This window comes from Poecilia latipinna, unplaced genomic scaffold (assembly GCF_001443285.1).
Source record: "Poecilia latipinna isolate Pla-1442-1.1 unplaced genomic scaffold, P_latipinna-1.0 Scaffold3, whole genome shotgun sequence".
NCBI classification, from domain to species: Eukaryota; Metazoa; Chordata; class Actinopteri; order Cyprinodontiformes; family Poeciliidae; genus Poecilia; species Poecilia latipinna.
Window position 1 is genome coordinate 1254061 of NW_015112619.1, and position 16322 is coordinate 1270382.

Here is a 16322-nt window from a genome sequence, read left to right on the forward strand (position 1 = left end):
CTCTAACAGCTTCTGTGTTAGATTTAGTGAAATATGGGAGAAGGGAGTAGTTTAATTGGCCAGCCTAAAAAGTAATGTTATAATCACATTTTTCTAAATTGGATTTGTAAATTCAAAGATTAAACTCACAGCATCAGATTGTTGCTATAATAACAAAAAAATCTAACTATGAATATTGTTCTTTGAAGTTTTACAAAGCTCCTTGCCAGCTCCTTAAAATCTTGTATTTAAATGTTAAACAATTTAAAATCATTTCATTTATCTATGCCTAAATAATTGAATAAAATTTAACAGCATTGATAATCTCAATAAACATTTATGTATCTGTGGTCTGTTTTAAAATATTAGTGTTTATGGGGCCCTTGAAGCTCTTGGGGGGCCTGATGGAGCTGCTGACTTAATTTGGATTAAACAGAAGTGCAAATTTGTTGTTTTTAGACTAGTTGTGGGTTTAAATGGCATTTCACTCGAGATCTTTTCCTGTAACATAATTACACAGTAATACTTTTACATTTCCTGTCAACTTAACATCTTTTAATACAAAACACGGTTGACCACTGGTGGACCGACTCGACGCCCCGACCACCGGGCTTAGCAAGTTTTCTGGGGGAAACCCTGTATTTTGTAGCTAGAACACAATCAAGTTACAAACAAATAATTTATCTGAATCCTGTTTTGCTTTTTTTTTTTTTTTTTTTTAAATACACCATCAAACTAACTGATCAGTTATACAGCTTTCAGCTGGACACTCAAACTGGTACTGACGTTTCAAGAATGAGGTCAATAAACCAAAACTGTTTAAATTCTCCAAGTTTGTGATCCAACTTCAAAAGTTAGGCTCCAAAAGTTGCTTACTCTCTTCCTGAGGCAAGATTAGCTTTTTCAATGCCAGCATCTCCTCGTGGAGTCCGTTGAGGGTAAAACCGAGATACTCCTCCGCATCCTCTTGTCGGCCCTTAAAAATTAAAAGGAAATGAAGGACTCCATCATTAATTAAAAAGAAAAAAAAAAGCCACTGAAAATACCTGCTGACAAATTTCAAATAATGAAAACCACAATGTGCGCACACTAATTTATTGAGGTAAACGGATAGGAGGTGGACATAGTCGTTAAACATCAAAAGATGAGCAATCTGTGACGCCCTGCTTTTGAGTCAGCTTGTGTAATGAAGACTCTCTATTTTTCCAATTACAAGAAACTGCGTCTCTGCAACAGAACACCTTAAGTACTGCCTGTTCCAGACCAAATGCAATAATTAAAAATCAAACTTTGACATTGCTTCGCAGTAAATATGCAGCAGAGCCAAATCCATCTTATCTCACCTTCTCAGAGAGGCTTGACTTGATGAGAGTCAGGAGTTTGTAGATGTACGTTGGCTCAAAAGGTACACCAGGTCGAATATCTTTTACAACCTTATCACCAACAGCTGTAAATACACCGAATAGAGGGAAAAAAACACATCAGCGATACTTAATGCAAAATGATACAAACATTACATTTGCACTGACTAAAATCTTACTTTGCTGTTTGGTTTTCGATGGCACAGGCATGTTGTTGAACTCATTCACCAGCCTAACACTGTCAGAGAAAAACAAAAAACAATGAGACTTCAAAGAAGATGACATTTACAAACCACAAAAAAACTCAATTTGCAGAAGATGGTCTTACAAGTTGTCTATCATGGGTGTGGAGGTGCATGTTCTCTGTGTTTCACTGTGCAGAGGAATGGACTTCATCAGGTGATACATGGGCGGGCAGGCGATCAGGGCCTGAAGGGTCTGAGAGCTCAGAGTCAGGGAGATGAACAGACTGAAGAGCAAGAAGCAGAAAAAAATGCTGCTAATAGAAAACTAGGGACATTAAAAAAAATAATTAAAAAAAAGTAGAGAAAGGATACGGCATTGATATAGCACCAGTTCCCCTTGTTGATCAGCCCCCTCGGCTGCAAAGACACTGGTTTATGTATCAACTTCACATTCTCAATAATTTCTGGGGATTCAAACAGAGACAATATTTGTCATCAAGCAGTTTCAGAAAACTACAACCAACCTAAAACATTCAACGTCATGTTATCAGACCATGGGGTAAACTTGGAATTACATCATACTTCACTGGAATAATATTTTCATTTGTAAACAAATGTTTCCTTTCTTATTCCCGGCTCCGGCGACAGCATCAGCAGAGACCATCTGAATAAGAGCAAGAGTTTTCTGTACCACGCCTAGGAAGGAGGACTGTCATTGAAAAAAAACACAGCCTCCATGGTAACGTGGATGGATTTTACAACAAATGTACAAACTAAAATCAGCAACGGTTTAGGTGAAATTAGCAGTAAACGCATCAGACAGCATATATAAAAAGGGAAAAACTAACTATTTTCTAAATCAGGGTCTGCAAGCGGGATCTCTAAAATTCTGGCTAAAAAATAATTTGTGTTTTTCCAAAATAAATATATTAACAAATGCATATCTTAGTAGTTTCCCCAGTTTTTCAATGGAATTGCATTGAACATCTACAACAGATGACAAAGTACCAGTTATGCTTTTTTAAATCTATTTTTTTGTCATAAGTTTTTTTTTTAGTTATATCTTTCAAAATTACATGAAATTTCATGTAGTAAGATAATTATCAAAAAAAGAAAGCTGTCTTTTTAAAACTTAGTTTAACATTTGCGGCTCTCTTTGGATTGTTAAAATATCAGACATCTGTTCTAGACTGTAAAACTTTGATACTGTGCTTTATAAGTATTTACTTTAGGGCTGCACAGTATTAGAAACATTTTGGGATAGATGACCGATTTTAAACTGACCCATGTAAGTAGCTTCATTAATTAGGGATGCCCTGATATGAAAGTTTGGGCAGATCTCACCATCTAGAAATGTTGTTGTACCTGATAACCAACATTTCCTGATATTACACGAATGCATTTCCATCCCATTTTGACAGAATCAAGAAACCACAAAGTCGACTTTGCTTCTCTGCTTCAATTAAGACACCCCACAATCCCTTCCTCCTCCCAAAACGCACATAGCAACAAGATGGAAATAAAACATGAGTTAATAATTTCACCCCTGTTGTACTTTTGGGACAAATACAGACATGTTAAATTGGATTGATACCAGTGCTAATATATTGTGCATATCTACAATTAATCTGTTATAACTTAAGCTCTACACACTGGCAAAGTGAATCTAATTATATCCTAAAGTGGAGTAATTCATGTCTTCTAATTTCTGCTGAATCATCCTGAAGTTGCAGTCTGTGCTGAGAAAACTAAATTGTGAATTTATGTAACATTTAAACCAGCTGTGTCGAGTCTACAAACAGCTGGTCTGTGGTTACATGTTGGTGAATTACAACCAGATTTGCTTTCCCCCCAGAGTAAAAAAAAAAAAAAAAAAAAAAAAAGAAAACACAAAAAGACAAAGTAATAAAAACGAACACACTAAAGCAAACTTTATGCAAGGGGTTCCAGCTGCCTATAATCCCATTAGCGGCAACAACATGCCTGCAAAAAACAAAACAACAAGAACTCATGATCGACCTTATGCAACACATGTCTCCAGTGTTTTAAAATGCTTTGCTGTAGACCGATGACTGCAAAGCAAAGATAATCCCACTCTGCATGAATAAAAAGATGAGATGGCAATACAAAACATTTCCATGTTAAACATGTTACTATAAGTAGGAGCTCTTGGACACTCAAAATCTCTGTTGTAGTTATGTCGCTCCAGCGATTAATCAGACCCTATTGCAACCTAACATCCAGACTCTGGTTGTTCTTCAACAAGAGAGACATTTAACAGAAGTGTTGCAAAAATATATTTGCACTGACCAGATCTTTGTCTGCACTGCTAGAGTGAGTTTCTCCAGATACCTGCTCAACTAAATTCAAGGGACAAACTTCAACAATATCAACTCTGTGTTCCAAAAATGACTAGATGACAGCTCAGTTCCCCATTATTAGTTTAGAATTAATTAAGACAATGTAGATATTTTCATACTGCAATCACTTATAATTGACTTTCATTAGAGAAAATCTTATAAAAAAAATTTAAAAAAGTCCATAGCATTGAAAGCGGTACAAAATATTTTTCCTTAGATTGGTAGAGTTGGAAATATTTGTACAGAGTTTACACTTCAGTTCTAATAAGAACAATCTTTTTATCGAAGATTTGCCATTTTATAAGCTCTGCAATTAAAAAGGAACTGAAATCAAATCATGTGCAACTTGCAACACTTGTAATTTGAAGAGAATCGCCGTTGAGTCACTATAACTCAATCCAAATGCTCAGCATTCTTAAAATGTGAAGATTCAGCTGGCCGTGTAAGGCCCGAGGTTACGTTTCCCTTAAATACCTTTATAAGTAAAAGTGTATTCATGTTCAAAGTTCATTTATTTCTATTTTAAGAACAGTGTCATTAAATGTCTTTCTATTAAGTGCACTGGATTGTTGTCTGCAAAGCAAACATTCCTATTTGGATCAATAAAGCTTACTACAGACCACATTACTTTGCTACAAGAGATCCACAAAATACTGGCATCAGCTTCTGTATTGACCAATGTTAAGTTATTCTTTAACAAATCTTTATTGATATGGGCCGATGTTGGTAATCGATTTTTTGTGTCCACCTTGCTGCTGTTTATGTTTCAGGAGGGGGTTGGCCCTGTGTGTGACTGGTAGTGAAGCCATGCATGATTATGGAAAGTTTAACTGAAGCAAAGAAGCAATTTCAGCATTGTGGTTGTATTTTTAAAGTGTTAAAAAGGTAGGAAAATACAAATAGTATAAATATTGGTAAATATCAGCCACTGGCCATAAAGAAATATTGATATTGTTTCAGAAATTATTTTTAATTACCCATTAATCACATCCAGTTGCATTTAAAGAACCTGAAACTAATCTATAGTTTAGTGCTATAATAAAGGCCACAGAGACAAATGGTTTAAAAAGAAGTGTTTGAGATAATAGGACAAAACGCTACCAGACCACTGAGAATTTATCGACTTTTGCCAAAGCAGTGTGGAAGCTTTCCTATGCTCACAGGGTGAGGCCCAGAAGGCACTCCTGACCTACTTCTAACGTCCAAACTGGGTTACAAATATAACTCATGACTTATCCAAAAAACATGTAGCTGACAGTGCTGCCATCTAGTGTTCGTTTCTTTAGTTGTGGCATAGTAATTTCACCTCAGATTTAAATTAAAACGCAGATTTTGAGAGAAACCAGTTAGTATCCTCATCTACAGTCATATTTTACATTGTTTCAAAGGAGCTAGGGAAGAACTGGACTGTAACAAATATGCATAATATTAAGATAAAGAATATGGAACAATATGAGAACTGTTTTTTTTTTTCCTCTCTCTATTTTTTTTCCTTGCACAAAATACCTGCAAGTTTTGGAGCCATTGGATCCTCCGATACATGGACAGGACCTTCCTTAATCTCCCCAACCTTCTCAGGTTGCTCTGGCATTGCAGGGGAGGGGGAAGCAGCTTCCACAATATTTTTCACCTCTACAAAGGCCTGAGGGCTGCCAGGCAGAGGCTTTGAGTTGTGGAACAGGCTAGCCCAGGATTTGGGAAGATGGGCAGTGGGCGCAGCAGCAACTGCAGGAGAGTTCGCCTGCTCTGTTACTAAAGGCTGGGTCACAGAGTCTGGGCTGAGAGGCTGGCCCTGCTCCCCACTGTCACAGTCTTCTTTGTGTCCATCTGAACTGACAAGAGTACTGGGCTCTTCTAGCCCATTGGCCACTCCGGTGTCTGCTGCCCGAGTTCCCTCTAGTTCAGTAGTCGTAGTGGAAGTCAAGGCCGAGGGGGCGGCCGCAACAGCTGAGGGAGGAAGAGGGGATTTGGAGAGGGGGCTGTGTGGGGCGTCTGACAGTTCAGGGCTTTGTGGAGCCAAATGATCCAGCTGCTGATCTGCAGTCCTTGATCCCTCTGTCATCTCTCTGCTTTGAGAGGAGGACGAAGAGGAGGAAGTTGCATTGTTACCGTCGGATAAAGAGGCAGCTCCACCTGTTAAGTCTAAAGAAGAGTCCTCAGGGCTATCACAAGTCCTCTGATTGGCAGTGGATGTGGGGGCAAACACAGATGCTGTTGATGTTGCATTGGAAGCAGGTGCAGGGGTGCAAAGTTCATCTGCTGACAATGCCTTACTGTTCACATCCTCAGAACTGTGGTGTGAGCCCCCAAGTGCGTGTCCATTCACCAGCGCCGTTACCGGAGCACCGTCAGCTGCAACAGCGCTGCTGGCGCTTTCACCAGCTGACGGGTCCAGGTAGTTGTAGTACCCAGGCGGCCGCTTTTTCTTTTTCTTTCTCTCTCGCTGTCCCAGGCTGCCGGGGAGTCCGTCCATGTCCTGGCAGGACTGGTGATTGTCCAGGGCTGACGCCTCAGAGTCCGGCCCGTCCAGCGAGTTGAAGTGGCTTCCGTCAGGGACGTCAGCCACTGGAGGGGCCGCCTGCTGAGCCTTCGGAGCCGCCTGGCAGCCCAGAATGAACTCCGGGGCCTGTGGGTTGAGGTTGCTCGACACCCTGTATAAAGGGTCGCTTGCTCTAACCGGCTTGGAATCCATCACCTCGTCAACCCCAAACTCAATGTGCTGATAGTCTTCTGCTGCAGGAAACATGTCAATTAAGAATACAAATCACCATTATTAGTTTGTCAAATATACTTTCCATATTGCTATTTAATACAGCTGATAGAATATTCAATATTTAAATGTTCACTGAAGTCTTTAGCTGCTCAACCTCTCACGACCAGCTAATCCAGGTTGGTGGAATCAACAAACTCACTCACTCTTTGGTTACCTAGCAACTCACTCACTCTTTGGTTACCTAGCAACAACTTGTTGAGTAACTTACACAGCAGCAATTTAAATTTTTGCCACTGTGCCTCATAACTGCTTAAAAATAAAACGGCAGCATGGAGTGAAAACTGTGGATAAAACAGGAGAAGTCATGGCACCAGTTTGGAAGCATTTCAGATAGTAAAAACAAAAAAATAATTATCGATAGACTGATATGAAATACTTATATCATAAGTTTTTCAACTATATTGTCCAGCCCTATCTCAAATATATTAGAATGGTGTGCTACAATGACTTGCTACTAAAATGTTTCACTGTCACTCTAAACATCTATCTATTGTCTTCCAGTTTATTTTGATATTGCATTAGCTCTTGCTAATGCAGGCTCCAGCTACCATAGTAAACGGTGGAACACAAGCCAAACATTTTTGTTTGTTTCAACAGATATGTCTTGTATATCGACACATAAAAACTTTAAACCAGCTTGCCTAAATCCAGAGGTTTGGAGGGTCTCCCTCATTAGAGTTTACAGGTATTTCCCTACTGTGGGACAATAAATGGATATTTCTATCTACTCTTGTGTTTTGTTTATAGACTAGTCCTCTATAACCTACTAACATCCAAGGCTCAGCATGCATTGGATAGGTAAAAAAAAACAAAACAAAAAAAAAACCTGTCAACCTCAGGAAGTGAAAAGTATAATAAAGACATACAATTTCTGAAGTAATTATAAAATGTTTCATATCACAACAACTTTCAAGTTAATAGGAAACTTACACACTATTTAGGGCTAACATGTTCATCTACGTGTGGATCCCTGATATGTTTCATACATACAGTACCCTCCACAATTGACATGATGCCCCGCCCCGGCCCCGGCCCCTTGCGGAAGTAGAGCTGTCCTCCAACAAGCCAACTGTTATTATGGCAGACTAACGGACCTCAATGTGTTACCCGAGACATTTTTTGAGTCATTTTTGTCTTATAAACCAACACTGAGGCAAATACGGTAGGCAAGAGAATTCTCCAATTAGTCCTACGTCAGGTCTATCTGGTTATTAGTGGGAAATAACAGCGAAATCAACGATAAAGCCCCAGAGGAAAAATAAGGGACACAAAGTCTGGTTGTATGCAAGTTTGAACACAGTGGGACGCACTTTGCATGTAGTGTAGATTATTGTATTATTGCATTGTTGTTTTAATTTAACTGTGTTGTGTTTCTTTGATGCTTAGCCGTCAGCCGTCAGCACGGAGCGGTGAGTCGTCAGCTGTGAGCCGTTTGCAAGGAGTCGTGAGTCGTTAGCATGGAGCTATCAGTAAGTGTCGTTATGACAAAAACCGGGATGTTTCCTACCAGTTACCTTCGTGGTGCTGACTAACTTGGTAGTTTCCATCCATCAGTTTCATTCAACTGGACATGAGGTGGGCTGCAGTCCATGATCCATTTCTTGCGTTACTCCAGACTCCTTTTTGGTTTTGGAAATATAATAAATTGTATTCCGCCCTCTACACGTTCTGGGTAAAAGCTGTTGGGAATGCTTATTACCCACTGACAACTGGGACCATGATTATCTATTATTTTCCTCAAAATCTCTCTGACTCCAGCGTGTTTTCTATGATAAATACTGTTAATATTGTCGGAGTACTGCAATTAGAATGCTGATTGTTCAGTTGCTGACAAGTGCCCTGAAATGATTGGGGTAGGATTACTCTAAGTCAGCATGGGGGCGGAGCTGGTGTCATGTCAATTAGTGGCAACCCTTGTAAAATTGCGTACAAAAGTTATTATGGGTACTAAATGACCTTATCGTTTGCTTAATTTAAACACAGTGAAATTATGCTGGAGTAATTCTTTCAATATCTATCTTGTTGGCTGCAGAAAGAATTTTTTTTTTTTTTTTAAATAGCTCATTTAAAAAGTACATTGAGTCCTTAAATACTTCTAAACAGCATTTTCAAACACAAACACAAACTCAAGCAGCAATGTAAAACAGTTTTTAAGTAACTGTACATAATGCACAAACAACTTTCCTGCAAATAAGAATCATTGTGCAGCAAGAGGTGCAAGGGTGAATATAAACAGGAAAAATTAGTAAAAGCAAATCAGAAACTCATTCAAGTGACTCATCAGCTTGTAGGTCACTAAATATACATTAATATTTTTGCAAGAGTTAAGAGGGCATTAAAGAGCAGATACCTTCTCTGTAAGGATTAGAGGATATTCAGTTAGTGTTGAATCATTCTTCATTAGAGTAAACTGAATTCAGGGATTCCTTTAGAGACGAATGTTAGCATCCCCAGAAACCATCACTATGCCCTTAGTAAATAAGCTGTGATTGTTAAATCATATCAAAGTTCAATTTTATTTCAGTTAATCTGGAGCCCTGCGGTGGTGCAAAAATGCATTAAATGCAACAGAAGATACTTTAGGTATCTTGAGCATGCAAAGCTCTACAGAGTTTACCGACAGGCAAGAGAAAGGATAAAGATGCACAGTTTAGAAAGCCACCAGTTTTTGAAACCTGGACTTTTAGTTCTTACAGACAACGTACAACAACCAGTCAAGCCACAGGGTGTGAGCCCTTTTAACTCACCGCAAACCTGCAGTCCCATAGACTCCATAATAAATGGCACAGCAGGAGTGCAGTAACTTCCTAAATAATCAATACAAATCAAGATGAGGCAAATGTTATGTGCAAATGGTCAGCGCTGAAATAAAGGTGGCTGCTGTAACATTTTTAATTTGGTGGTCCCTAAAATGTCTAGAAATAAACCGTTTATGCTAAAAAATTATTGAACTATTGACAATCTACTCCAGACTATGAGTATCGGATGTACAAAATCAGGAAGAAAAAAAAAAAATTATGAAGCCTGAGCTTCAATCTTAAACAATTTAAAACATACATTTCAGCTAAAAGAAAGAAAACTGTTGACTACGGAGTAAATATTTAGATCCTGCAACTTCCAAGAAAAATATATATAAACATCAAGTATTACATGAAAAGTACATACCTGAAGACTGACTGACACACTGAACTTTGTCATTGAATGGAGGAAGCTGTAAAATGTAAAACAAAAAGACGTGAATTAAAAGAAAATCAAAGAAATTCAAGAATATTTTGTAAATGACAGAAAAAACTAGTAGCAGATCAGAAAATGCTAATTAAAAACATCAGCAATTATTACAATATTATTGCAATTAAATAGTATTCATTTTAAAACTGTGCACAATTTAAACATTAATTTAAAACAGGTTATTTGTTCTTACCTCAACATAAAATCGAGGAGTCACAAAAAACTGATTGATCTCATCAGGGCTGAACTCCCCAAAGATATACTATGGAAGAAAAATCAACAGAACTATTAGTTAAGATTTATATCCCGCTATCTAAACATATTTGTAACAAAAATCTAAATTGACTAATTAAAAAAAAAAAAAAAGTTTCTTAAATTCTTAAAACAGAACAGGAGGGATGTTTAAAATATCAGTTCAAGGAAAACTGCTAATAATTTGCAAACCATCTGATAATTTCAGCCCTAGTCACTAGGAATCACTTGAATTGTTATTGCTTAATATCAGGTGATTAGATTGTTACAAAGCCTGTCGTCATTCAGCAAAACCTGTAGTCATTAAATCAAATCATAAAATGATGAGTCACAGTCTTATACATAAACCATGAGCCCACATCAAACGGACTCCAGACGAGCCGCAGGCAGAACAAACTCGTCTCTCACACAGGCGAAAGATGGGACTCCTGGTCAATTTACTGACTTCTGGCAGAAAAATTTTCAGACAAATCTCTTCGGACGCGAAATGTGTTCTACTGAACAAAGGCTAACTCACCAAATACTTTACAACAGCAACACACTGTCAATAATTACAAGACGAATCAGCAGTCAGTTAAGATAACGGCAGGGCTGCTTGCTTGTAAATGAAAAACTTGTGCTATTCTCAGAAACGCACAAGATTCAAGTCCAATTACTTTACAAACCTTGAAAGTAACCACTGGCTGTGACACTATTGATAAGGATAACAAAAATTATGTGTTGGTTTTCAGCATTTGCATGGGAGATTGGTTACCCTAATACTGAGAAGCACCTTTAACCCAGTTATGATTCAGGCACAACTACAGGATGCACAAGATAAAGTCCTGTTGAATAAGCTGATATTAAGTGATAGCGTTTAAGCATTTAATCTTCAGCTTTAAAGGAATCTTAACAGTATTTTAGGACATGCAGTGTATAAAAGCATAAATTTACAGTAAATTAAATATAGATTTTTGCCATCTAGAATAATTGCATGGTACTTAGCAACGTGTGCTAACTTTTACCAACTATAGAAAGATTCTCACAAAAAAAAAAAATTATAACAAAGATATGACATACAGTCACCCCAGCATGGATCAACCAATAAACAAATATACAAAAATAAGCTTAGGTGACCATATTATTCTGGTTCATATCAACATTGTCACTGTATTTAATACCAATAACATTACAGACAAGATGGTGTAGGTAATCAGATTTACTGCTGACTATTTTCAAGGGATTTCTCAATCATGTGAAATTGGGAAATGTGAAGCACCTTTAAGCAGATAATGTTTCAACTTAAGTGCCTGTTTGAAAAACAGTTCAAACAAGCAAATCGAAGAAGATTTGATGCTTTAGACAAACTAACCTCTGGACATGTTGCAACACAACCACTCTTCTAGTTGAGTAACAATGACATTAGGAAAAGGCTGAGGTGAAATTTTCATTGTATGATCTCGGTTTCATGTTGTTACTGAATTGGGTTATATAATTAAGGTATAATATGAGGTAATTATTTTTAAACAAAAAAGCAACAATTATTCCATTTGCTGTAAAAAGCAACCAAATTAAACACTAAAAAGCACAATACCTATTTTTGATATTGTTACTTAAAATTAATAAAACAGAACACCCGTTTTACATATAGAGGTATGTTTTAATTCTAAAATTATATACTTTTTTTTTTTTTGCTGTTTTGCTCCAATATTAGCTTATGTTAGCTACTTAATTCATCAGACATTATTAGGGTAGCTGGCATGATTAAAAAATTACAGCTTGTAAACGTCAGATTTAAAAAGGCGTGACCTTAATTAAGAGATAAGGTAATCATCTTAATTTATAAACTATGACTATTTTTCTAAATTTAAATACTTCCAGATGACTGAAAGTGCATAGCAACAAGTGGGGGAGGGGCAGTACTTTTTAGTGTGTGCAACCAGAGAAAACTTTGTGACCAACAACTTCAAACTACACGAAACAGAAGAGTACGATTGACATTTTAATAGTTTTGGCATAAGTTTAGAATTGTGTTAATACATTCACAAGATTCAACCAGTTTTCTGCAAATGGAATCCAAACCACTAAAGGTGAGAGATAAGCACTGAGATTATTGCACAATAAATATATATACACACACATTTAAAAAAGCTTTTGAAAGTTCAGGCATAAAGCTTTAGGAAGCTACAGATTAAGAGGAAAAATAAAATGCCTACCCAATAGAATCCTTTGACTATACCATTTTCTATTATTGTAACATGAACATTTTAATCAAATCATTTTATTAACTTGTGTTAATCCCTTCACAGATAATCCCCATAACTTTAAGAGGAAACAACACACTGTGGTCATTCAAATGACCAAGAGGACATGGGGAAACAGGTGAAATGAACTCACTAAACAGGCCCTTAATCCTCCCACAGCAATAAACGGTGAAACGTGAAAAGGGGAGGCACAGAGAAAAGAAAGTGCAGCTCAAGCACATGTAACTCTTTGCAAACACGCCCCCCACGCGAGGGCCCACATTGCTGAAATGGCAGTCCAAGTGACAAACAGGCAGCTGTAATCCAAAGGCCTCGCGACGGCTCATTCGCTCACAACAGAAAGAATGTTGCTTTGCTTCTTTCTGTGAGTGAGCCATAAACTGTGGCAACATGTCAATCTCTATCATTTTAGCAGCACAAATAACGATGAGTTTGTAGGAGGATGTAACGTACAGAAAACTTTATTGAGTTCTCCTATGAATTGACACTTGGTGAAACTGTTTTCAAAGTTCAGGCATTAAAAAAAAAAACAGAAGGATGGTAAAAAGAGTTTTGGTAGGAAATAAATTTCTTGCTTCGAATAGAACTGAAATGTTTTCCTCCAACAACCAGATACCTGCAATACTTGAGTGATAACAGAACAATAATGCATCAAATATTTAATCCACAACCACTGATAATGTTTGTCAAGTACAATTATTACAGAACTGACCGGACTGAGCTTTTCGCACGATTGTCTCATCTCGCCAGTGAAATATTCCTGATTAAACTAAGTGACCTACACACGAAGAACTTTGATTTTAAATAAGCTTGCACCTATTAAAAAAGCCCACTATTTCTTTAAAGACTAATTTAGAGAAAAAGTGTTTAAAAAATTGTGGTTTTAAAATTAAAAACACTAAAAAGATCCCAACATTTTTTAAACCTATTGTGTAAAATGTGAATACTTTGATCTGTTAAGACAAAACTAATGGTTACCTTTCAGACAACATAACTAATCTTTAAAACTTATTCTGAAAAAGATCTGAGGACAGAGTTGAAGATGATTAATTGAAGCTCATTTTGTGTTGCACATAATGTGACTAGCTTTGGGTAACATACTGATGATGCACTGAGTTATCAAGGAAAAAATATCTAAAAGAAAAACAAACTAATTCAAATGCTACGATGTGTGGATTAGCTGATGTAAATAAGCTACAGCTATGTCACCTATTTGGAATCCATAGTTTTTAAAGTGAGGAAGCACAAAACCACAACATGTCGCAGCTGCAGAGAGAGTAAATGCTGAGCTGTCTACAAGCTAAAGCTAAACCAATAAGCTTTAAAGGTAATGAGATGTTAGGCTTTTTCCACTAGGGACAATTTTAGAAAGAAAACAAAAACTAATTTAACTAAATATTATTCAACATAACTTGTAAAGCGTCTCTTAAATGACCGTCACGAATAATTAAGATTTTGAACCTTTGTCTAGCTCTTGTTTGCAAGACAATCCATAAATTGCAGTAAGCTTAACTAAATCTGCTTTAACCAACTGGAGGTAAAATCTATTGTTCAGACTTTCCAGCATGACCTGTTTGCTAAGTTTCATCCCAAAAGCGTGTGAGACTTGTTTGCTGCTGGTGCAGTAGATCTTGTTCTGCCTCTTGTTTGGTTGCTTGTAAAATGAACGTGTTTACCTTTTTCCTCACAGAACACACACACACACACACACACACAAAACCCATAAAATCCTCAACAATCCCTTTCAAAGCTAAAACTATCAAACTTCCAGCATCTCGTTTTAGGTAACCTTTTAACTGTTTTTATTTGTTCACAAAGAAATGTGCGATGTTTTCAAATCGCTTAGTCAGAAATATTTCTCCTAATTTATGCATACAAATAATTGAATAGAGCAATGAAACTATAGACTTGTGGTTGCCAATTAATTAGAGGGAATGACATAGCTAATATTCGGTGTCTAAAACTAACCATTTAAACACTTCTGTTAGGCAATCCATGTCATTCCTATGAAGCAAAAAATTAGCATTCTGTGTGTATCAGAGTGTGCAAGATTGGGAAATACTTTTACAGAGCAACTACATACACAAAAGCAGAAAGGAGAGTTTTAAGTTTAACTTTCACTTCACTAAACAGTTATCCAATAGAAAGCCTTAGTTTTGGGGGAAGGAAAAGAAATGTAAGCATGCACAAATTCAGCCTTCGCTGAAGTTTTTTTCTTCAGTTTATGTGCTACTCAATTGTTGAAAATACAACAGAAAAACTCAGCTTTTTAATTTACATCGCTGTCAGAATAACAAAATACTCAATAGGAATACAAACTTCAGACTCTGCAAGTAACTGGCTGCATTCCTCAAAATGGGCCTTCTCACATGACGGCTAGCTTCCACAGTAACATCTCCAAACTTGCTAAGTCACTAAGACAGATCACTTGCAGAGTGTTTGCTTTGCAACACATACAGATGCGTACAAGTTTGATCTAGTTTCAGTTTATTTCCTTCTAGGATAAATAGCAGAGAAGGCGAAGCCCACGCTGTCGCACAGCATTAAGCTAAGGAGCTGACAGCACACCACCTGTGCAAATATGTTAGCGAGCTAACAGCTAAATCTGATCGAAAATGTTTCATCACGCTTACGATAAAGAAACAGCAACCGCTGGCATGCAACATAATATGCGAAAAGACTGTTTAACTGAAGTAAAATATATATATATATATATATATAAAATTTTATGAAGTGTGAATGATTAGAAAATAAAACACAGAACAAGGCCCGTGTCACTACTGAGCAGGTGGGCCATGCAAACACGCAGCAATTTTCGGTCACTTTTCTCTTAATAAATAACTGCTGACACTTAGACGATTTAACAATAAAATAACTCCATGTTAAGATTACATGCGTTTGTGTCCCATTCGGTTAAAAAATGGATGTCATATCTTTTACAGTAGCAGCCAAGACCACCGCTGGCTCATTTGAATGGAGGAACATGGGGCCTGTTAGCCAGCGTTACCATGCTGCCTGTGTTTCAATGAGGCTGGAGGGGGTTTGGGGGGCATTAGCAAGCACTTTTCTGTACTAACAATTTCAATGACACGACTACTTTAATGTTTTAAACGACAACACCAAACTAACTAAAAAAATAATATCCTCTCTTAAAGCATTTGTTCCGAATCTAATACAAACGGAATACATTTGTAAGCCTCTATATAACGGTAAACACTAAATCCATCTGGAGTTGTTGTTGTTGCACTGGCTAAATTGAGCTAACTAGCTTAGCTACCTGAGTGCTGGAAGAAGCCATGCTCCCGGTGAGATTTTCACTCCTCCGCCGACGAGATGAAAACTTCCCCGGGGAGGTTTTATGAGTTTGTAATGACAACTACAAGCGGTGCTCTACTTCGACGTCATTGTCAGTTGTCAAACAATATACTAGCGGTCGGGGTTTTTTGATCCATGTAATGCATCAGCACTTCACGCTGCTCGCCTGGCCGTCACCGCCATTTCCATCGGTTGTAGTGGCAGCGTGAGCCTGAGAGTAACGCCAAATTCTTCCGGCGATGGTTGACTTCAACTTTCAAAATAAAAGCTTTAATGTTTTGTCACTGGCATCAATAACTGACGGCTAGTATTAGTGATAGCATAAAGTTGGAAAAACTCACAGGTTGGTGTAATTAGATTTAGAACACAATAAAGAAGTTTTGAAAACAAAATAAGAGCTGATTTTACTTTGTGTACTCACTGTATTCACCAAATATAAGCGAAAATGCTACCCAGAGGTTGACAAGTCAGTATTTTACATTCACCAGGCCTGGATTTAGGAAGATGTAGGCCCCTTGGACAAAACCGGTTTGGATACCCTTTTGTCTTTTACTCTTACACAAACTGTTTACACTGATAGTTAGATGCAAACTTAAATGTTTTTAGTTCTTGTTGTTCACATAAGC

The 16322-nt window shown here is 37.4% G+C and overlaps 1 protein-coding gene across 4 annotated transcripts in view; it reads right to left on the reverse strand.

Moving 5' to 3' along the window:
• usp10 (ubiquitin specific peptidase 10) overlaps positions 1-15914 on the reverse strand; it is a 25018-nt gene extending 9104 nt beyond the window's left edge. The window contains exons 1-10 of one of the 4 annotated variants that reach the window (XM_015050112.1): positions 15659-15914; positions 10080-10148; positions 9824-9869; positions 9406-9465; positions 5392-6615; positions 1898-1989; positions 1669-1778; positions 1520-1578; positions 1323-1426; positions 856-955 (exon numbers count right to left, since the gene is read on the reverse strand). In XM_015050112.1, coding sequence (XP_014905598.1) covers positions 856-955; positions 1323-1426; positions 1520-1578; positions 1669-1778; positions 1898-1989; positions 5392-6615; positions 9406-9465; positions 9824-9869; positions 10080-10148; positions 15659-15679 — 1885 coding nt within the window. In that variant the 5' untranslated portion in view covers positions 15680-15914. Of the gene's footprint in view, positions 1-855; positions 956-1322; positions 1427-1519; positions 1579-1668; positions 1779-1897; positions 1990-5391; positions 6619-9405; positions 9466-9823; positions 9870-10079; positions 10149-15658 lie in introns of all 4 variants that reach the window. The other 3 variants (XM_015050033.1, XM_015050269.1, XM_015050195.1) reach the window with 3 other exon arrangements.
• Between the last annotated feature and the right edge of the window lie 408 nt (positions 15915-16322).